This window comes from Trachurus trachurus, assembly GCF_905171665.1.
Source record: "Trachurus trachurus genome assembly, chromosome: 5".
Taxonomy (NCBI): domain Eukaryota; kingdom Metazoa; phylum Chordata; class Actinopteri; order Carangiformes; family Carangidae; genus Trachurus; species Trachurus trachurus.
The window spans coordinates 4,979,299-5,002,434 of NC_139896.1; the positions used below are offsets into that span (position 1 = coordinate 4,979,299).

At 40.5% G+C, this 23,136-nt stretch overlaps 1 protein-coding gene across 1 annotated transcript in view; it reads left to right on the top strand.

The window, feature by feature from the left end:
- eefsec (eukaryotic elongation factor, selenocysteine-tRNA-specific) overlaps positions 1-23,136 on the top strand; it is a 31,150-nt gene that overhangs the window by 2,135 nt on the left and 5,879 nt on the right. Inside the window, exons 2-7 of the mRNA XM_083971658.1 lie at positions 4,570-4,777; positions 6,446-6,542; positions 7,482-7,646; positions 11,882-12,073; positions 13,821-14,285; positions 22,262-22,418. Coding sequence (XP_083827784.1) covers positions 4,570-4,777; positions 6,446-6,542; positions 7,482-7,646; positions 11,882-12,073; positions 13,821-14,285; positions 22,262-22,418 — 1,284 coding nt within the window. The remainder of the gene's footprint in view (positions 1-4,569; positions 4,778-6,445; positions 6,543-7,481; positions 7,647-11,881; positions 12,074-13,820; positions 14,286-22,261; positions 22,419-23,136) is intronic.

The window sequence follows — 23,136 nt, forward strand, 5'->3', positions numbered from 1 at the left end:
GTTGAGGCCAGAGAATTGTGGGATTTGTAGTTTTTGACCAATCGTGTGCTCTTTCTTTTTGTGATTTTTCCGGTTCACACACGTTTGTTTTTTTTAGGTGCAAATGCGAGTGAAATGCTCGCCCATGGTGGGCATAAGAAAATGTAAGACCTGTCTAAAATTATTTAAGACTTGAACACAATAATTCAACAAATTTAAGACATTTTAAGACCTAAAATTTAGATTTTCACATTTTAGACTTTTTAAGACCCCGCGCGCATACCCTGTTATTTCATATAAAAGTTTAAGTGCATACATATTTTATGATGCTGTGTATTATATATTTAAGACCATCTTAGAATTTTCTAATACATTTAATACTTTTAAGGCCTTAATTTTAGATACATGAATTTAAGACTTTTTAAGGATCCGCAGATACCCTGTTGTGCGCTCGCAGCAGGACAGATAATCAGATGGATAATCGGTAGAGTTAATAATTTCACTTAATGTGGCCATGAATAAATTAATTTCGATGTTTCGCCTGTTATTAAACGCAAATCTTGAATAGGTCTCCGCTGTTTTCACATTTAAAAAGGTCTTTGTTGTCTTTGTACAGAGACAATATGAGATTTGCTTGTAGCCACAGCACTTAAAAAACCCACTGTAACCTATTTTTATAGGCACACCAGCCTCGCTTTCAATAAAACACACACTCGCATTCCATAATTGCGATCAGTGAAATATATGAAAACAATAAAATACAATTTAAAAATGAGAGAAAAAAAATCCAAATTCTTCGACATATTTAAACTTAAAAAAAAGAAAGAAAAAGTAACGCAATAGTTACTTTCCCTGGTAACTAGTTACTATTATAGTGAAGTAGTGGAGTTACTAACTCAGTTACTTTTTGGGAGAAGTAATTAGTAACTATAACTAATTACTTTTTAAAAGTAACGTTCCCAACACTGATTATTTTAGTTTTCTACAGTTTCAGAGTGAAAAAGGGAAACAAAGCAGCAGCCTGCAAAAGAATGGGAAACCCAGGAGACTTGAGCTCTCAGAGAACTTTGACCAAGGTATCAGACAAGAGATTTACTATTTACACACTGTGATAGTTTACATAGTTAGTAGCTATTGCGCCCCATCCCTTTGGAAACAGTGAGGAGTTCAGCAAGTGGAAAATGAAATGATCTCCAAAAGGCATGAAGATAAAGGAATACTTTATTGTCCCATGAAGGGAAACTTGTCTTGGGCGCCATGCCACTGCATTGCACACATCCATCACAATTAAAATACATCATAATACATAGAACATAGCATCAGTGAGAACACATGGTAATCTCAGTATACCAACTTGTGATCCAAATGTAGTTGCAATAAAAAAGTAATCAGAACATACAACAATATAATATCAAAGTTCTGCTCGAGGTTTAGGAAGGGGAATCATACATTTCTGTTGCTTTTGTTTCCATTCAGCAACTTAATGGAGATGGGAATAAATTCATTTTTGTACCGATTCAATTTGCAACCAGGTATTCTGAGCCGTCGGCCTGAGGGCAGACTCTCAAACTCTCGGTTCAGAATGTGTAAAGTTACAGGTGACACATACTTACAAACTTTTGCATGATGACGCTGTATATAAAGTGTTGACAGCACCAGGTGATACGGATGAGGCCACTCCACACTTCACCATCCTCCTTCACAGTGACCCAGTAGTTCAGGTGATCTCAGACATAATGTGAAGCTGTGTAACGTGTTCCTGTTTAACTTATATTAATTGAACAGCTTAAAAAAAAATCCTTTATTAGCGATATGGCAGCGCTGAGAAGAACCAACAGCATAAAACCCAGTAAAGCACAAGTTACATAGACAACACAAGAACATGGAAACATAAACTGAGACCAGGAGAAAACAGTCAGATGTTAGATGAGAGAGAAATTCTGTACAGTTATGTGTCAATTACATCAAGAGTATATACACAGTTATTTACAAGAATAGAATAAAGATGATATATAGGCTAAACAGTGTTGGCAGCTGTAAGGCAGAAAATAATACTTTACAGTAGAGGATGTTATAATACAGTATTATCGTAAATGTCCTGTGTTCTTGGCAAAGACCTGACTATGAGTATTATAATTTAAGTTTTGTTCACTGTATATTAGGCCAGGGGTTCTCAACTAGTTTCACTCTGGGCTCCACATTTTCCCATGGTCATTAAGTTGCGACCCACTTTTATAGAATTCAAACCAAGAATTATTTTTTAAAGCCTTTAAAAACTCATTTTGCTCTTTATTGAGCAAAGTGCATTTCAGAGCACATGAATGAAACTGAGGAGGACCATGACAACTGCATGTACGGAAGTGAATAAAAAAATATCAAACTGCACAAAATGGAGACCAACAAAATGATATATTTGACTTCTAATGCATCTCTGCATTCAGAGCATATTCACAAAAGTGAATACATTTCAAATTGCACAAAATAAAGACCCACAAAACAAAACAAAACAAAACAAGATTCACTGCATTCAGGCCACATTAATAAGAAACTGATATCTTTGCATTCAGAGCAAATGGAGCAAATAATAAGAAACTGAGGAGGACCATTACAACTGCATGTGATCACGTGTCTCGTGTGACTTTCAAAATAAGTTATTTTTCAAAATAAAAGACATGTCCAACATCAGATGTGCATTAAATATTATTTACTTTTTTGACCAGCTGTCCGTGACCCATCCAGAACGGGTCCGTGACCCACTTTTGGGTCCCGACCCACCAGTTGAAAACCACTGTATATTAGGCCACTACAGACAGATGTGACCTCTCCAGCAGGGGGCGCCATCTCTCTGCTCTTATCCAGGTTCATCACTGACTTGGATGGTTCAGACTCGGAGTGTGAGGAGAAATAACTTTATTAGTGTGGGAATTAGAACAGAATATGAATCATATTAATGTTTTAACCACAAAAATGAATGGCCAGCATCTCACTCTTATAAACTCAGAGTTTTTATTTCTGTGCTGACGGACGTTGACAGAAGTCCTCTGGTCCTGATGTTAGAGCAGCAGACCGTTGGCCGAGCTGCCGTCACATGTGATGTCGTGCAACCAACACACAGAGTTGTTTAAGGGGAAGCTCTGAGCCAGTGGGGTGGCACATGCTGTAGATTAGGGAGGAAGGAAAGTGTGGGGATCGGGGTATGTATTAAACTTCCCTTCCTGTCCCAAGTGGGGAGACTAGAGCACAGGAAAGAGAGGCAGCCAAATGAGAAGGAGAGAGAAGAGGGGAGCACAGGAAAGAGAGACTGCCAAAGCCGGGGAAAAGAAAAGAAAAGAGGGGAAAGGAAAGACGACCAAGTGAGCCGAAGCTCTGGTTTCAACCCTGCAGCCTTTTTGCTCTCTTTGCCTCTTTGCCCCCCCCCCACCCCCCTAATTTCTCCTCTTGTTCTACTGTTATTCTTGGGTGTCTGCGACTGTTCCTGTTTGTGTTGCTGTTGTCGGCTCCACCGTCTCCGTCCTCGTCACAGACTCCACTTACTGTACGGCTTTTACTGCTTTTTATAGACGCAGCAGCAGGAATTTCTTCAACAGCAGCACAGAGCTTCTGCTGTTTCTCTCCCTCATGTCACTAAAATCAGGTGTTTTCTCCATTATTTCTTAACTTAGAAGTTAGAACTAAGAAACATGTACAAGATATATCACAGACCTTTTATCATCTTACACTTCTGCTGCTCGCGCTCTGCGATCTTCAGGTAAAAGGTCTTTTAGGTCTTTTAAAGGTGTTTTAATGGTATTTAATTTAATTGTTTTGGTATTTTATTTTTTCATTTTTTTCATAAAAGAACACATGGACATGGGGTGTTTCTTTTATAATAATACAATAAAATAAGGTATTAATCAAGTACATCTTGATATAGAAAGAAAAAAACTTAAAAGAAGGGCGTTTCAGGGAAATATACCTTTTCCGTTGTTTTCAGATGTTATTAAATTCAGATTGGTTGTCATTGTATTTATTTATTTTATTGTATTTACTGTTAATTTGCACAATATTATAACCGAGCAAGACTCATGAAGGACTGTCCTTTACCACACAAACTGTGACTTTCGCAGACTCATGTTGTTCACCTGTATGCATACATTTTTGGATGGTAAAAATTGAAAAAGGAATATGGAAAATACCAATTTTGCATTTTTTTACTGACGAGTCTGTTTGAAAATGCCCTTTCCAAACAGAATTTAAAAAAAATAGAAGAAGAGAAAAGAAAAGAAAGAGATTAAAAGAATTAGATAAAATATTATAATCAAGCGAGGAAAAGAATTACAATACAATGCAACAATACAGTAAGCAGGATGTGCAGGTGAGATTAAAAAACCCGGAGAGGTTTATAAAGGAAATCTCACCTCAGCAACATGAACACAAAAAGAAAGGACCACAGCAGGAAACAAAACAAGCAAACAGAAACATAGAAACAAGAGTAATTCAAAAATTACAGTTGGTTATTAGTTGTTGTTGTAACATTTGTTTTGAAAGGTGCTATATAAGGTTACTATTATTATAATTACGACCTATTTAACGTTGTGTGTCGTCCTGCAGGCGCCCAGATCATCGACCTGATGATGCTGGTGGTGGACGTGGTGAAGGGCGTCCAGACTCAGACGGCCGAGTGTCTGCTGATCGGGGAGCTGACCTGCCCCCGCATGGTGGTGGTGCTCAACAAGGTCGACCTGCTGCCCCCCAACAAGAGGCAGAGCGCCATCGAGAAGATGACCAAGAGGCTGCACAAGACTCTGGAGAACACCAGGTCTGCATTCACTATAGGCCAGAGCGGCATTTTTATGCAAATGAGAATGACTGGTGCATTCTGGGTATTTTAGGGGCAGCGCCCGGCATCCCTCCATTGAAAAGTTCAGCCTAAACTGACTTGACAAACTAACTAACAAAAAGTTGGCTATTAACAGGCTATTTACAGACAACACTTAGCCAAAACCTACCCGGTGATTCCACCAAATACGTGTAGATGTCTGGGTAAGAAATTTCTGGCCACTTTGTGGGGTCATTGATCATTGTGGGAGGCTAAATGAGCATACCGGTAGATTCATTAATTGTAATTTTTCAAGATAGCGTGAACGGTGGGTTTCAAAGAGGGTGTCAAAATAATTATGAGACATAGTGCTACAAAAGAAACAAAAAATAAAACATTCAAATTGATTGTTAGTTAGTCTACGCTCCATCAAAACACAAAAAGCCACTGAGTGCAATTTAAAAATGCCAGGTGCTGCCCCTAAATTACCCAGGATGCATCAGTCATTCTCATTTGCATAAAAATGCCGCTCTGGTCTATAGGACCGTTAGTACAGAACAGAACAGGGTGGTGGATGTGGAGGAGGCGTCGGTCCAGAGAGATAAATGGGTCGTGGTGGTGGATTCAGTCTCTTCAATCATTAGGAATTACTCCCATCTAGCGTTGTGGTTGTATATCGCGAGCAACTCAATCGTATTTTTCATGCTGCATTCACGTGAAATTGGGCAGACGGCAGACGGACGACAGCTGCTGCACGTAACAGTTTAAAGGCCCCATGGCATGAAAAATTTGATTTTGGTTATTTTTTCGTGCTTGGGGAGGTCTCTGGGCCACGTATATACTGTCCCATGCATCAAACTGTTCATAAACGGAGAAACGCACACCGCCCATTTGTAGGAATTGTCTCTTTAAGACGAGCAGATAGCACTTCCTCCTTTCTGTGATGTCACACACAAGGTAACTCCGCCCACCGTGACCAGTTGTTTTTTTTTTTTTCAATTTTTATGAATGCAGCTTAGGTTTCAGTTACTTGCCTGTGATTGGCCCGACCACACGCCACTCAAAAACAGTCAGCCAATCAGAGGAGAGGTTCTCATTCTCTCTTCTGATTGGCCAAATGACCTGTGCCTGCTAGAGCTCCAGAAAGGGGCAGTATAAACGATATTAAGCAGATCACAGGTACTCAAAACCAATGAGACATCTTGTTAGGGATATCAGCAGGTAAATAAACCCAGAGAAAAGTGCACAGCATGGGGCCTTTAAACAAGCCTCTATGTAAACAAGTGGTCCGTCGGCACGAGGCAAAACAATACACGTGACGATATGTTGTCATGGCGATGTCGTATTGTTTTACCTGACCCACGTTTTACCGTCTTTCTCTGGACTTCTGTGACTAAAATGACATCTGGTTTGTTAGCGACGGCCACATGGCAGCCAGCACCGAGCTTACCCGCTCCATGTAGATATGAATGATATGAACGGCAAATTCAGAGCTGAAAGGAACACTTCAGTTTGTTGATGGGGGGGATTACTGGTTAATGAAAAACAGACTGAGGAACCAAATAATCGATTTTCGGAACAGGAGAAGTTACACAATGTCCCTTTAAATTCTTACTTGAACATCAAAAGTGTGAAGTTATTCCAGCCTGAGTTTCTTCTGTTGACCAGATTTAAGGAATGTCCAGTGATCGCTGTGGCGGCGAAGCCCGGCGGCCCCGAGGCCCCGGACACCGAGGAGCCACAGGGAGTTCCTGAGTTAATAGAGGTGAAGTCTGGACACACACTGATGCACCTCTGTTGTTGTCAATGAAGCTTAAAGAGGACCGATGATGCTTATTTCAGGGGCTTTTAATGTGATATTGGAGCCCAGTGGAGCACGATTTAAGGTTTGATTGATAAAAAACTCCACACATATCACATACAAGCTGTCTGTGTACTCCTCCATTCTGGCTCCTTCCTGCTTTGCTATATATATTTGCTGTATATATATGTATGCCATTTATTTAACCAATACAGCTGTTTAATTAAGGTACAAATGTAGAGTTTAAAGGGATAGTTCAACATTTTGCAAATGGCAAATGCAGAGACTGCTTGAATGCGCATCAGCGGTTTTACATGAATTTCCCTCTAAAACAACTCTGTGTGGTAACGTTGTGTTATTATCTCATAGCGTGGTGAATGTGCAGGTCACAACTTGTCCACCAGAGCGTTGTGGAGTTGTTGGGATTGTGTATTTGATGAGTTTGATGAGGGAAACCAAGAAATCCCATGAGCCTCCGTAGCGTAGCTCTGAGCAGCTCGCGGCTCTGCTCCACCGTTCAAAAATAGCTTGCACCGAGGTAACTAACCTACTGCTATGACTATAGGGATTATGGTAATGGGCCAATTTGCAAAAATGTTGAAATATCCTTTTAAACCATCACAATTACTCCAAAGCTGTTTAATTAAAGTAAAAATGTGGCATAGTTAAGATGCAGGAGGAGAGTTAGCTGTGAGTTCTTACCACAGTGAAAATATGAACTCTGAAACTGTAGGGGAAGCTGCTCCGTAGAGAAAAAAAAGTGACCGAAACAGAGGAAAAGCAACCGATTTGCAAATTGCATAGTTCCTCTTTAATGCGCTCTGGTTTTCAAATTACCTCAGATAAATTTACGTGAACCACCACAGAATAAAAACCAAATAAATTTGTCTTTGTCTTTGTCAGCTTTTGAAGAAACAGACCTACCTCCCTCAGAGAGACGCTGCAGGCGACCTGCTCATGGCCGTCGACCACTGCTTCTCCATCCGAGGTCAGGGGACCGTCATGACCGGCACCATCCTGCAGGGGGCGCTGGCCATCAACGACACCGTGGAGATCCCAGCTCTCAAGGTAAATATTATAATACCGTATGTATGTATGTATGACCCAAAACACAGAAATACAGGAGGAATACAGATTGCATAGTTAGTACCTAGCATAAATAGTAGTAAATGTGTAAATAGTAAATCTCTTGTCTGATACCTTGGTCAAAGTTCTCTGAGAGCTCAAGTCTCCTGGGTTTCCCATTCTTTTGCTGCTGCTGCTTTGTTTCCCTTTTTCACTCTGTAGAACTGTAGAAAACTAAAATAATACACTGATATTGGTGAAAATATTGAAAAAAAAGAGTGTTTCATGTTTAAAGGTTGACTATGTAGAAATACAAGAACAACAACAGAAAAAGAATTCCAGCAGTCGATTGCCAGACCGTTGCTAGGTAAAACGGGCCGTTGCTAGGGACTCCGCTCTGAACAGAGGACAGCAGAGGAGGAGAACTAAGCAGGATATACCTTATGTTTCATTTTTACCGTCATTAACAGCATAATAAATGACTTGCAGCTTGTTACAGGGACAGTGGAGGCTCTCTGCCTTCCACACCGCTGCTGCTCAGAGCCTCCGCTGTCACTGCTCTCCTCAAGTTGGAAAAAAAAAAAAAAAAGGAGCTCCGTGGCACCGAAAGTCCGCGACGATAAACGTGTTTATGACAGATAAGACTACACAAATGCACCCATCCTAACAAGTATATGATAATCCATTGATCCACCGATTGATTATTAAAAAGGCTTGGTTGGAAACAAACGCATCCGACTGGGAGGAGGCAGGAAAACAGCGGAGAATTGAGCCACATGTCGGCTACAGGCAGGTACGAATGTAAACAGAACGTTGACAGAAAGTCATTGTCGAGCCCGTCAAAAAAATTAAAAATAATAATTCAGACTAAAAAATTTTTTTTTGTGGAAAAGCAATACTTTCATTCTGTACCCCTCTAAAGGCCCCATGGATGTATTATTTTTGAAAAAATATAGCTTTTAATAAATATTCTACATATTCAACCTTTAACTTTGTCTTTTGGAGATCATTTCATCTTCCACTTGATGAACTGTTCCGTTAACACACATTTGAGATTGCTTAAATATAAAGTGCATAACAAATAAATTTTATTATTATTATTATTATTATTTGAACGACAACATTTTGACATCGTATAACAGCTACCATAATACAACAAAAATGACAGAAAAAAACTATTAAAAAAACTAAATACTAAACTATATTAAATAAATACAAGGGGTTTAGAACAAGTTAGAAGTTGCTATACATTCGTACAGTTTAAATGCATGGGGATTATTTATTTGTTTCAGAAATTGCAGCATTTTTTGCAGCAGCCGGGTTCAGAGGATGTGTCAGTTTAATATGAGAGGAGGAGGAGGAGGAGAAGGAAGAGGAGGAGGAAGAGGAGGAGGAGGAGCACAGGAACAGGTTAACACAGAACAGATGCAGACGTTCAGTTCCCACGTTCTCCTCCAGGTGGCAGCAAAAGGTTAAATAAACAGTGAGGAGCCTCAGTCTGATGATCTGGTTAAAAACATTTAAACCACTGAACTGAAGCTACGATGATCAAACACACAGAGACAGAGACCGATACACATCTTTAACGTCTGTTTAAACAAATCATTTTAAATATATTTGAAATAAATGTTTTTAACAATGGCATGATTCAGGAGTTAAGGTTAGAAATCTTTAACAAAAAACAAAAAAACACCAAAAATCTTTAATCCCCCAAAGAAGAAACACACCACATTCAACAGTTTTCATTCTCCTCAGGCTTCCTGGCTTTAATTGACCTCCATTAAATTTGATGGAGGATTAATGGTCGTATGAAATATTCTGTCACACAGCTGTGTTGTTATCTTTTAAAGAAAGAAGCGGCTGAAACTGTGAAACTTGTGCATTTTTAATGAGCTGTTGTTTACTCACCTGTGTTAATATTCAGTTCATATGTAATAAACATTCCTGCTCTGCTGAGATAATAAATGATTTCTGTGTTTTTTTATGTTTAATCTCAGTTTTTAGCTTCTATGGTTTTAAAATGTAAAACTTAGACCTGAAGGAATAATTATTTTTATTTAGTAATTAATTAATTAATTAATTAATATTGTGAGTTATGACGCGTCCTCAGACTCTTAGTGTGTGTTACGTGTAGGGTTGCGAAGGGGCGGAAAATTTCCAGTAAATTTCCGGTAAATTTCCAGAAACTTTCCATGTGAAGTTAAAGGGATAGTTCAACATTTTGGCAAATTGGCCCATTGCCATAATCGCTATAGTCATAGCAGTAGGTTCGTTACCTTTATTTGTCGGTGTAAGCTATTTTTAGAACGGCGGAGCGAAGCAGCAGGCTGCTCAGAGCTACGCTACGGAGGCTCATGGGATTTCTTGGTTTCCCTCATCAAACTCATCAAATACAAAATCCCCAAACTCCAAAACGCTTTCGTGGACAAGTTGTGACCTGCACATTCACCACGCTATGAGATAATAACTAGGGCCGGGACTCGATTAAAAAAATTAATCGAATTAATTAGAGGCTTTGTAATTAATTAATCGCAATTAATCGCATTTTAATCGCATATAAATATTTGACCTGAGAACAGTGAGAAGCATTTTTTTTCCACATGGATTTTAGTATACCATTGAATGACTGAATACATAAGCTTAAGCATTCAAGGTGGTACTTAACCAAGACCAACAGACTAGGGATGCAAATTATCGATTAATTCATTAATCGATATTTGATACATACAGATTAAATGGTCTTTCCTTCCAATACACTATGATGATTACTGTAGTATTTAACTAGGCTACTTAAATCACAGTAGCATAAACTGATTTGTTGAACTCAGCCTGATGTAAACATTAATAAAAGTCAGTAACCAATCACACAGGCAGCTCCATGTTGTCCCTGTGTGATGTTCAGGGACAGGTCAGGACAGTCTGAAGACAGACAGCTCTGAGGGTGAAGTCCTATCATAATGAGATGAGCTGCACCTGTGACAGTGACAGGTCATAGATATAGCGCTGCAGCTGAGCAATTAGCGCGATATAGCGTATTTAGCGTGCGCCCGTGTCTGTGTATCTATGTGCAGGCAGAGATCAGAGATGGTGTTTTAAATAACCATGCTAGCGTTTCACCAGCTCTCATCTCTGCCAGTCAGCCTCTCAAACTGCCGCCTCTCTCGCGTGCGGGCGCACCGCACGTAGACACACGTGAGAAAAAAAAAAAAAAAAATTTGAAATTTTTTTTTTTTTAATTTTTAAAATGCGTTAATTTTTTTAACGCGTTAATTGTTGTGTAATTAATTAATCGTAATTAACGCGATAAAGTCCCGGCCCTAATAATAACACAACGTTATGAAACAGAGCCGTTTTCGAGGTAAATACAGGGTAAATGCAGAGTCTGCTGCTGAAAAACTGTCCCTGAAGGCAACGCGCATCAGCGGTTTTGCATGTATTTACCTCTAAAACAACTCTGTCTGGTAACGTTGTGTTATTATCTCATAGCGTGGTGAATGTGCAGGTCACAACTTGTCCACGACAGCGTTTTGGAGTTGTTGGATTGTTTATTTGATGAGTTTGATGAGGGAAACCAAGAAATCCCATGAGCCTCCGTAGCGTAGCTCTGAGCAGCTCGCGGCTCTGCTCCGCCGTTCTAAAAATAGCTTGCACCGACAATTAAAGATAACAAACCTACTGCTATGACTATAGGGATTATGGCAATGGGCCAATTGCCAAAATGTTGAACTATCCCTTTAAGATGGGGAATTTTGGAAATATTCCACATTGGAAACTTTCCATGGGAATTATGGGAATTATCGGGAATTTATGGGAATTAACTGGGAATTGGGGGTAATTTAAACAAACTGTTTCATGTCCAAACATAAATGTAAATATATTGTTTTGTCATACGCAGACATCCATGCAAAATAATACAATTAAAAAAACATGACATTTCAACAGATTCATTTGTGAGTAAAACTTTATCAAGTTTCAATTCTTGTATGAACAATCAATTATTTTACTGAACAACAAAAATCAATAAGTAAAATGAAATTTTCCCCAACTATATTTAAATTCCCTTCAATTTTGTAAATTTCGGATGTATTCCCATATATTCCTGTTAATTCCCATATATTCCCGTTAATTCCCATGGAAAGTTTCCATCTTTGAAAATTCCCGGAATTTTGCAACCCTAGTTTAAGTTACGTGTGTGTTGTTTGTGTGCACACCGTTGCTGTTTGTTTGTGTGACATCAGGTGACCAAGAAGATCAAGTCGGTGCAGATGTTCAGGAAGCCGGTGTCGGGCGCCATGCAGGGCGACCGCGTGGGCGTGTGCGTGACCCAGTTCGACCCCAAGCTGCTGGAGCGCGGCGTCGTGTGCACGCCGGGCTCGCTGCGCACGCTGCACGCCGCCGTCATCTCCGTCAGGAAGATCGGATACTTCAAGGTAGGGACGTCACTCACGATTATAGATGTTCTTTGTACGATTATTGTCAGAGAAATAATCACGGTGTTACGATTATTATACATTTAATTTATATCATATGAATGTGTAAAATCAAATACAGTCAAAATATAATTACATTCCTAATTATTTACACTAAATATTTTAAGTCTCTACTATTAATATATAACCATTAACCAATTATTAATCCTGCAGGGGAAGTGTTTTATTGTCATTTATAAAACGGAAAGGTGAAATCCGCCCATCTGATTGGTTGTTAGCCGTGGTATATTGAGCATATACCACGGCTACTATTCTAAAACCTTATCACAGCGCAGGCTATCACTCCGCGTCAGGCACGTATGACTGGTATGAATGGAAGTTGTTGTCATGTATCCATGACAACGGACTGTTGCCGTCCGTAGCAAAAGACAGCTGATGTTTTTACGATGTTAAAAAACGGACTTAAGTAGTTGAATTCACATGTTTAAGGTGAACTTTCACCTCCGGGGAGGGTTAACAATGGTAGAGGGGACTGAGCAGTGACTTTCACCTGAAAAAATGCGGAGGAAAAGACGAGCTGCAGGGCTACTTGGAGCTAACGTCTGGAGAGGTGGGACTATTTTTTCACAGTGAGGCTATTTTATTGGATAATATGTATTTCTGGTTGAATAAAACTACATGAAATTGATTGCGTATCCCTCTTTTATATTGCCTTTATTCGTAACCGTTTTATAAAAGCAATATATCACTCCAGTCCGTGGTATATGCTCATTATACCACTCCAAGGGGGTTGTCGTCCCTCCGCTTCGCGTCGGGCCGAACAACGCCCCTTAGCCGTGGTATAATGAGCATATACCACGGCCTGTCGTGATATATTGCTTAACTATACCAAATGTTTAAGTTTATCATTGTTTGTTTTTTAGCACAAATAACTCACTAACATTTAAATTCCTACCAATCGTATGTTACGTTAGTTAAAGCAGAAGTAAGTGATCCGGTCGTTTTGGCTAATGCTGCGTTCCAGGCAGGCTTTTGAAACCGTAAGTTACAGCTTCAAGTCACGACTTACAACTTTGTAGCGTTCCAGGCAACCTGCAACTCGTGTTTCTCCGACCTGTTGCCTGTGAAAGTCACTATAACGGCCACTCGTAACTTCTGACCCGTGAACTCGTACCAGATCGAACTGGTACGAGTTCACAGGTCGGAAAAACACGAGTTACGAGTTGCCCTGAACGCACCATAACTTCTTGTCAACCGATGGAGTTAGCAGCCCCCGCCCTCGTCATGGATCTGTTGGTCCTCGTCCCTACGTCACCACATTCAGGCACATCCCTTGGCTGCACACACAGAGAGGACCGCCCCTTTATGCCGTTCTCTCTCCTCATTGGATAAAGGTTGTAGGATACGAGGAAAGTTTTCTCCTCGGCTCAGAGCAGAGCAGAGTGACTGACAGACCCGTGTTTCGGTCCAAACACTCTATATAAGTGATTGCTGTCGGAAGATATAACTATTTAAGACTTATATTAACACAAAAATATCGCTTACTTCTGCTTTAAATGGACCAGTATTTCTTACATTTACCTTCACTTTGTTGCACAAACATCTGCCTCTGTGTTTCCAACATAATCTATTTTTTGGAAAGTGACGGCATTTGGAAATCTTTACGATTAATTAATTAATTGTGGCGTTTAATACCGCGATTAATTGTGAAAACAACAAGTAATCGTGACATCCCTACTACTTCAAGGGCTCGCTGGCGACCCGGGCCAAGTTCCACATCACCGTGGGCCACGAGACCGTCATGGCGAGGGTGAACTTCTTCGGCCTGCCTCCCTCTGACGCCGCCACCGATGCTGCTGATGATGCTGTGTCGCCGCCATCATCATCATCATCGCCACCGTCCCTAGAAACGCCGTTCACCTTCGACAGAGAGTACTTCTACCAGGACGAGTACGCTGCCGCCGCTCAGGCAGAGACGACGGGTCCAGAGCCGGAGCAGTGGGCGCTGTTGGAGTTCGAGCGGCCGGTCACGTGTCCCTCGCTCTGCCTCGTGATCGGCTCCAAGCTGGACACGGACATCCACGCCAACGCCTGCCGCCTGGCCTTCCAGGGCCGACTGCTGCACGGCTTCGAGGACAAAAACTTTGCCGAGACGTCGCTGCCGCGTCTGAGAATCTACAAAACCAAACACAAAGAGGGGCAGGTGGAGCGGGTAGGTGCAGCGCAGCGTCACACGACACTAAGTCACTGGTTCGTTTTTAATAGAGCACTGGAAAAGAGAGTAACGACAGCATTGGTCCAATGGAAGCACCACCTGATGGCGGAATATGGGTATTGCAAAAGCGCCCAAGACATCTCTGCATTGTTGGTGAATGAGCAAGTGTGGTATTTTCAATAATTTATAGATCACCCACGTTAATAGTATCATTGAGGACCCTTTACAGATAAACATTAACACATAGGCGAGTAAAAACAAACAAACAGTTGTCTACATTAATGTTTCAATCTACATTTTGTAATAAACAAATTATAAGTATAATTTGATATGACCAAGACACCTAAAAACAAAAACACGGCCGTTTTCATCAATTTACAAGCAAGTGGGCAACACACATACATTGGAGTGAATGGGTTTTCTGGGCGCTTTTGCAATACCCATATCCTGCCACTAGGGGCACAAAACCCTTACCACGGGAGTCAATGGTGGTGTCGTTGCTCTCTTTTACAGTGCTCTAGTTTTTAAAAAGTGCAACTTGATGGTTGTTGGATTCACGACACAATTATAGCCCAGTTATAGTCATGCAAAAGTTTGTTCACCTCTGGTCCAAATGTCTGTTAATGTGAACAGTTCATCAAGTGGAAGTTGAAATGCGCTCCAAAAGACGTAAAGTTACAGATGAAACATTCCCTTTACATTTTTTTTTCCAATTCTCTTTTTATTATGATTTCCCATGGTTCACATGTTCATTCACCATAACAATTCACCATTCTCATCCATTCATCTGTAAATTTACAACTGAATCACACAGCAATACGCCCACGACTCCACAAACAATAAGAGATAAATGATTGGTCCTCCCTCAACAATACAAAAGATGAAATTTATAAAGTACAAAAGTGATTTGTGATACTAAAAAAAAAAACACAGATACAAAAGAGTTAAAAAGGGAAAAATGGGGAAAGGGACGTTAGACAGGACATTAGATAAACGATGGTCGAACCGGTGTGACATACCTAATCCATCTTTCCCATCTTTTCAATAACAGACCTTGTTGTAGTCGTAGGGCAAAAGTAATTCCTTCCATCTTAAAAATGTCATAAATGATGTCAATCCACTCGTCCGCTGTAGGTTTGTCTAGTTTTAGCCACTTCCTCATTATGGCTTTCCTACAAGCAGCACTTAAAATGGCATTGATGGTTGGTCACTCCTATGTGCCAGGAGTGGGAAACCCAGGAGCTCAAGTCTCCTGGGTTTCCAATTCTTTTGCAGGCTGCTGCTTTGTTTCCCTTTTTCACTCTGAAACTGTAGAAAACTAAAATAATACACTGATATTGATGAAAATATTGATAAAAAGAGTGTTTCATGTTTAACTTTATGTCTTTTGGAGATCATTTCATCTTCCACTTGATGAACTGTTCACAGTAACAGACATTTGGACCAGGGGGGGAACAAACCTTTACATGATGACACTGTATAATGACTTCAGACAAAGCAGGGTCAGGAAAACTAAGGATCATCATAATGAATGAATTACATTTTCAGGGTTTTGTTGATAAAGTTCGAGGAGCAGTCGTAATTTTGACCAAACACATTAATCAGGGTGACGACATCGGCCAGATTTTTTTCCCCAATAACAATTCGGTGTCTGCCATTAATGTGTGATATAGTTTGTTTATGAATAAGTAAACAAATGGAACAGTTTTATAATGGTTTAACATGGGCACACAATGGGTCACAGTTATGACATCATCCCCCTGATCACAATCGCAGTTATTTATCACAAAGGGTCAAATGGTTTCACTTCACTTCATCATCTGTATGAAAACATCTGGATGAAACTAAGAGAGATGTCGGATTTCATCGCCGTTTGAGGTTTTACTGGTCCCCTTTTAAAGGGATAGTTCACCTAAAATTCAAATTTCACTCATTATCTACTCACCCTCATGTGGACTAAGGGCTAGGAGAAGTTTCAGAGTCCTCCGTGGCTTCTCTGAGTTACAGGGGGGCTCCGTGCAGCACTGCATGTCCATATGACGGTTGAGAATGGAGCTCACTTTTCTTCGTCCAAAAAGACACACCAAAAAACATCCAAATACCTCCATAGTGCTCGTCTGTAATGTCCCTCTTGTATTGAAGCCCCAACATGAGAAATTGTTCCGCCGGATTTGCACTGACACAGGAAGAGCAGTGAACCGAGACACTGGGAGCTTCCGCTACAAACAAGCTTAAAACATAGACTTATTTAATTTTTTTGGGAACAATTTCTCATGTCGGGGCTTCAATACAAGAGGGACATTACAGTCGAGCACTATGGAGGTATTTGGATGTTTTTTGGTGTGTCTTTTTGGACGAAGAAAAGTGAGCTCCATTCTCAACCGTTGTATGGACATGCAGCGCTGCACGGAGCCCCGCTGTAACTCAGAGAAGCCACGGAGGACTCTGAAACTTCTCCCAGCTCTTAGTCGACATGAGGGTGAGTAGATAATGAGTGAAATTTGAATTTTGGGTGAACTATCCCTTTAAACTATAATAGTGTCATAATATCATAGAATAGGACAATTATGGTACTTTTATGGTAATTAATTATCAACTAAACTTTCATGTGTAACTTGGATATGATTCACCAGCTTCCTCTCACCTCTGAGTGTGTGTGTGTGTGAGTGTGTGTGTGTGTCTGTGTGTCTGTGTGTGTGTGTGTGTGTGTGTGTGTGTGCTCCTGTGGCCTCTGTGTCACCTCGTTCTTCTTCTTCTTCTTCCGTGGTTCCTGGGATGTTTCTCGTTGCTGGCGGCAGCGGAGCGTATACGTCTCTCAGACAGAGCCCCTATTGTATATTCATAAACACACACGTACACACACACACACACACACACACACACACACACAAACAACCACATTACAACATGCAGATCCGAGGCACGGCCCGCTACACATGCCTTACCTGAGCTGAGTGTGTGTGTGTGTGTGTGTGGGTGGCCGCCTGACGCCACTCGGCCCGTCTTGTTGTCAGACGCTGGCGCTGTTTGGACACAGCTGAGTGGCTCAGGTAGGTAGGTACCCACATGAACCTGACGCTGCCCTCAGCTCCTCCTCCTCCTCCTCCTCCTCCTCCTCGCTTGGTTTTTTCATTCTTGTGCGAACGCTGTTTCGTTCTGTCCTAAACCCTGAGCCTGATCCTCATCTCATCTCATTTCATCGGACTCGAGTGTTTTCTCATTGGACGTCAGCATCTGACAGATTTTGACAGTTTTTCAAGACGCTATCGTTTGTCTGAACTTCTTTATATCTCACTTGTCTTCACACTGTAGCTCTGATGAGAAATAATAATAATAACAGTATTATGATCATCACGATTCAATTCAATTCAATTCAATTCAAAACCGGGACCCATTGGGGGAGACCCTCATTTTCAATGGGGCCCGAGTGCACAATAACATAAATCACAAAAGCAAACAGAACATAAATTACAATTAATCGGTCAAGCAAGAACATGTCGTTTCATACTGTTGGGCAACAAGGTGCTTAAATCTGTTTAGAGAGGGTAGAAAAGCCAACTTCAAAGTGTTTTGCAATGTGTTCCAAGATTGCGCAGCAGCTACAGAAAAAGCAGATTATTATGCATTCATTAATTTCACAACACAAGTCAAATTAAGTCAAAATATAACTACATAACTTGTTATATACAGCTCTGGAAAGAGTCCACTTTCACTAATGTTTCTTAAAAAGCATCTCTGCATGTATGGCACCAACACAAACACAACTGATTCTCCTTAATGATACACTGATGAGGTCGTCACCTGAACCACATCTGGTTTTATAGCAAGATTATTAAAAACCACTGCTGGGATTAAACACTGACATTATTCCACCAAAACCGATTTATAAACTCTTCCTAAGTTAAAATATTCATGTTGAGTTGTTCAGGAATGAATATGAACATGTTTTCTTTGGATTATTTATTATTCAAGGTCTGAAAAGACTAGTTGTCATTTTCTGCCAAAAAAAGCTCTAAATGACAATATTGTTTATTTCAGTTTTCGGAGAAATGTTGTCAGTAGTTTATAGAATGAAACAAAAGCGTTCATTTTACTCAAACACACACATATAAATAGTAAAAACCAGAGGAACTCATCATTTTGAAGTGGTCTCTTTACAAAGTATCTATCAATATAGGACCAATTATTAATCCTCCAGGGGAAATGTTTGAAATATCCAAGTCATTATTTGTCATCTGTAGCAAATGTTTAAGTTTATTTTACGGTAATTGTGTTGTTTTATTACAAATGACACACTAACATTTAAATTCCTATCAATTCAGTGTGTTACGAATAACGATGACAAAAGAATCCATGTTTAGACACACTCTGCAGGCATCAAAAGATGAGGAGGAACATGTATTTGCATGGTTTTATTTTAAATTTTAACCACTACTTTTATCTTTTTACATATTTTTTTACATTTACAGCTAAAATACGGTATTTCTAATGATTTAAAGTTCCCACTTTGGCCAAACTTTACCACTCGGACACGTTACACACGTTGTTTTTGTGACGTTTTTAAGGAATCTATACGATTAATTAACCATGGTGTTTAATACAGCGTGTAATCGTGACATCCCTGGTGTGTGTGTGTGTGTGTGTGTGTGTCTGTGTTCCCCCTTGTGCAGAGTCAGGTTCAGGTTCAGGTCACAGGTCAAGTGTGTGAACTAGTTTCCTGCTGTTTGCACCTCAGGCTGTCGACAGCTCCAGTCACTGCACTGACGGCGGCGGCGGTGGTGTGTGTGTGTGTGTGTGAGAGGTCAGGACGTGGTCATGTGATGTCGTCGTTGTCGTCGTCTAAAGAAGCAGCAGCAGCAGACGCAGTAACTTCAGTCTAAAGACGCAGGAATTCCCTCTTGTAGAGAGAGAAACACATTACTTGCATTGCTGAGACATGACGGGTCGGTCCAGTCACAGTTCATACGGTCTGTCAGACATCTATAGCTACTGTACTTCTTCTTTTTTTTTTTCTTTTTCTTTTTTTTTTATCAGCGCATCAGTCACGCTTATGGGACGTCAGGGTCAAACGTTCAAGAATGAATGAGGGTTAGGAAGAAGAAGACGAGGAGGGAGGAAGAGCCGGCGGTGAGGAGGAGACAGAGCGGTGCCCCCTCCTCTTATCAGATTAGCAGCAGGTTAGATCGACTCAGAGATGGACGACGATGATAAGCAAGAAATACAAACAAATATGGCGTATAATGTGCAGAGGATGAAAGAGAGAGTGCTAGACAGTTAGGCGACGAGCCGCCAGGAATGTGCTCGACAATGAATGAATGGTGCAGTTGATGAGGGCAGCTAGCTCCTCTTCCTCCTCCTTCTCCTCCTCATCATCGTCATCGTCATGAGGCCAACATGGCAGCGTGAGACCAACGACATGTAGAGATGTCACAGTCATAGACAGAGTTTAGATGATGATTATTGATTATCACCACGCATATAACTGCACAATTAACGATCTAATTGTCTTTTTCTGATCATTTTATGCCACTGTTATAGTTTGGGATTGAACATAGTTTAATAATACAGATAGTATACTTAAGAAGAAGAGGAAGAAGGAGAGGAAGGAGAATGGAGAAGAAAAAGAAGAGGAAGGAGAATGGAGAGAAAGAAGAATAGTAAGAAGAAGAGGAAGAAGAATGGAGAGGAAGGAGAATAGTAAGAAGAAGAGGAAGGAGAATGGAGAGGAAGGAGAATAGTAAGAAGAAGAGGAAAGAGGAAGGAGAATAGTAAGAGGAAGAGGAAGGAGAATGGAGAGGAAGGAGAATAGTAAGAAGAAGAGGAAGGAGAATGGATAGGAAGAAGAATGGAGAGGAAGGAGAATAGTAAGAAGAAGAGGAAGGAGAAGAGGAAGAAGAATGGAGAGGAAGGAGAATGGAGAGGAAGGAGAATAGTAAGAAGAAGAGGAAGGAGGATGGAGAGGAAGGAGAATAGTAAGAAGAAGTGGAAGGAGAAACGGAAGAAGAATGGAGAAGAAAAAGAATTGGAAGAAGAGGATGGAGAAGGAGAAGAGGAAGAAGAATAGGAAGAAAAAGAAGAGGAGGAGAATGGAGAGGAAGGAGAATGGAGGGGAAGGAGAATAGTAAGAAGAAGAGGAAGAAGAATAGGAAGTAGAAGAGGAAGAAGGAGAAGGAGGAGAATAGTAAGAGGAAGAAGAAGGAGGAGAATAGGAAGAAGAATGGAGAAGAAAAATAATTGGAAGAAGAGGAGGAGGAGGAAATGGAAAAGGAAGGAGATGATAAAGAAGAATAGGAGGAAGAAGAAGGTGTGACGTGATGATGTCATTAAAAGAGGACCAGTCAAACCTCAAACAGTGATGAAATCCGACAATTCTGACAAAAGTTGGTTTCATCCAGATGTTTTTATACAGATGATGAAGTGAAACCCTTCGAACCATCATTATAATGGACATTTGTCAAACAATGAAAAGTTTCAAATCATAAAAAAACTCTCTCATTGGTTGGTTGATGTGGTGTAGACGGATCAGAGGAACATAATGGTCAATGCAAAGTCCAGTTTCAACTGAAAACGTGGTTTAGGTTAAACTTTATTCATCCCAGAGGGGAAATTCATTTGTCACAGCAGCGTAATATATAAAAGAGAAACAGGACATTATGAATAATACAGTAAATAAATATATATCTACACAACTACTACATAAAATATAGAATGCATAATACATAAAAAAAACTTTAAAATGCTGTGCTCTCTGCTTGCTGGATAAAAATAACAGGCTAAAGGCTGTACAGTTTGGGAATAAAGGTTGAATTGAATTTATACAAACTGTCACAACATTACTGACGGAAATCAAATAAATTAAATCAGGGCCACAATGAGATTTTTTTTTTTCACAGACTTCGAGAATAAAGTCATAGTTTTATGAGAATAAGTAATAATATTATGAAAAAAAAAGTGATATTAGTAAAATTATGACTTTTTCTCGTAATATGACTTTTTTCTGGTAAAATTATGACTTTATTTGTGTAAAACTATGACTTTTTCTTGTAAAATTATGACTTTATTCCCGTAAAACCACGACTTTCTTGTAATATTATGACTTTTTCTCATAATTTATGACCTTTTCCCGTAAAACTATTACGTGATTCTCGAGGTCTGTGATTTTTTTTCCCTCAGTGTGGCCCTAATACTCTGTCGTAAAGTGCTAACTAAACTAAAAAAAAAAAAAAAGAAGAAGAAAGAAATATATAGCTCCAACAATTATGATAAATGAGTGCAGTCAGCTTTAAAGCAGATATCAGCTTCACGGCCGTTTCGGCTAATGCTGCGTTCAAGGCAGGCTTTTGAAACCGTAAGTTACAGCTTCAAGTCACAACTACGACTTGGTAGCGTTCCAGGTAACCCGTAGCTCGTGTTTTTACCATCCTGTTGTCTGTGAAAGTTCCCTATAACGGCCACTCGTAACTTCCGACCCGTGAACTCGTACCAGATCGAACTGGTATGACTTCACAGGAAGGAAAAACACAAAGTACGAGTTTCTTTGAACGCACCATGAGTTAGCAGCCCCCGCCCTTGTCAGGCATCAATTGGTCCTCGTGCTACGTCACCACATTCACGCGCATCCCTTGGCTGCACACACAGCCCTTCATGCCGTTCTCTCTCCTCATTGGATAACACTTGTATCCCACAAGGAAAATTTTCTCCTCGGGTTACAGCAGAGCAGAGTGACGGAGAGACTCGTGTTTAGGCTGAAATACTTCATGTAAGTGATTGCTGACGGAAAATAGGACTATTTAGGACTTATATTAACAAAAACATTCCACTGATATCTGCTTTAAATAATTGTGATCAGGTGATGACGTCATAACTGTGACGGGCCTCTAACCAACATCATTGAACATCTGTCACATCTGGAGCTGTCGTTGTTGATCTCTTTCTCTCTCTCTCTCTGTCTTTTTTATTTCCTGTTATTTCAGGTCAGCGACGACTTCACGGTGATCGGCCGCAGCCTCTTCAAGAAGGAGACGAACCTGCAGCTGTTCGTGGGGCTGAAGGTGGCGCTGTCCACGGGCGAGAGCGGCGTGATCGAGGGCGGCTTCGGACAGAGCGGCAAGTTCAAGATACGGATACAAGGTGAGAAGAACGACCGCCGCCGCCGTCGTCCACCTGGGGTCACGGGGAGAGAGAGAGAGAGACAGACGGACGCTGCTGCTGCTGCGGGTTTCCCTTTTCCATCAACACACACACACACACACACACTAGGGCTGGGTATCGTTTAAAAAATGTCGATACCAGTACCAATACCAGTACCCTTAACCCGATACCGATACCAATTGAGTACTTCATTCGATACTTTTTTTCAACTTCATTAGATACTAATCATGTGGGGAAAAAAAGCAATCGGTTACATGAATGTCACCACTCCTCCCCATTCAAATTCTTTTTTTTTACTAGGGATGGGCAATAAATAGTCCTAAAATAAAAAAAAATAAAAAATCAACTAGTTTATGAGACAATCATCTTGTATGAAAAAATGTAAATGTCTCCGTTTCACTGGCGCAGAAAGAAACATGGAAAGTCTCCACCAGAAAGTTCTGTGTGAAACTCTGTCAAATAAAAAACAAATGAAACTGAGGTGCAGTGCAAACTCTGCAAGGTGCGGATTCTGATTAGAAGCGGCCGAAAAATATTGATGTAAATGTTTACACCGGGGGAGAGAGAGAGAGAGAGAGACCCGCTTCACCGCTGTACCAGCGGTTGTTGTTGCGGTGGTGGACCAATCACACCGCGCATTGAATCGAAGAACACTTGCAGCGATTGGCTGCGAGCAAAACCATAGAAACAGTCATTT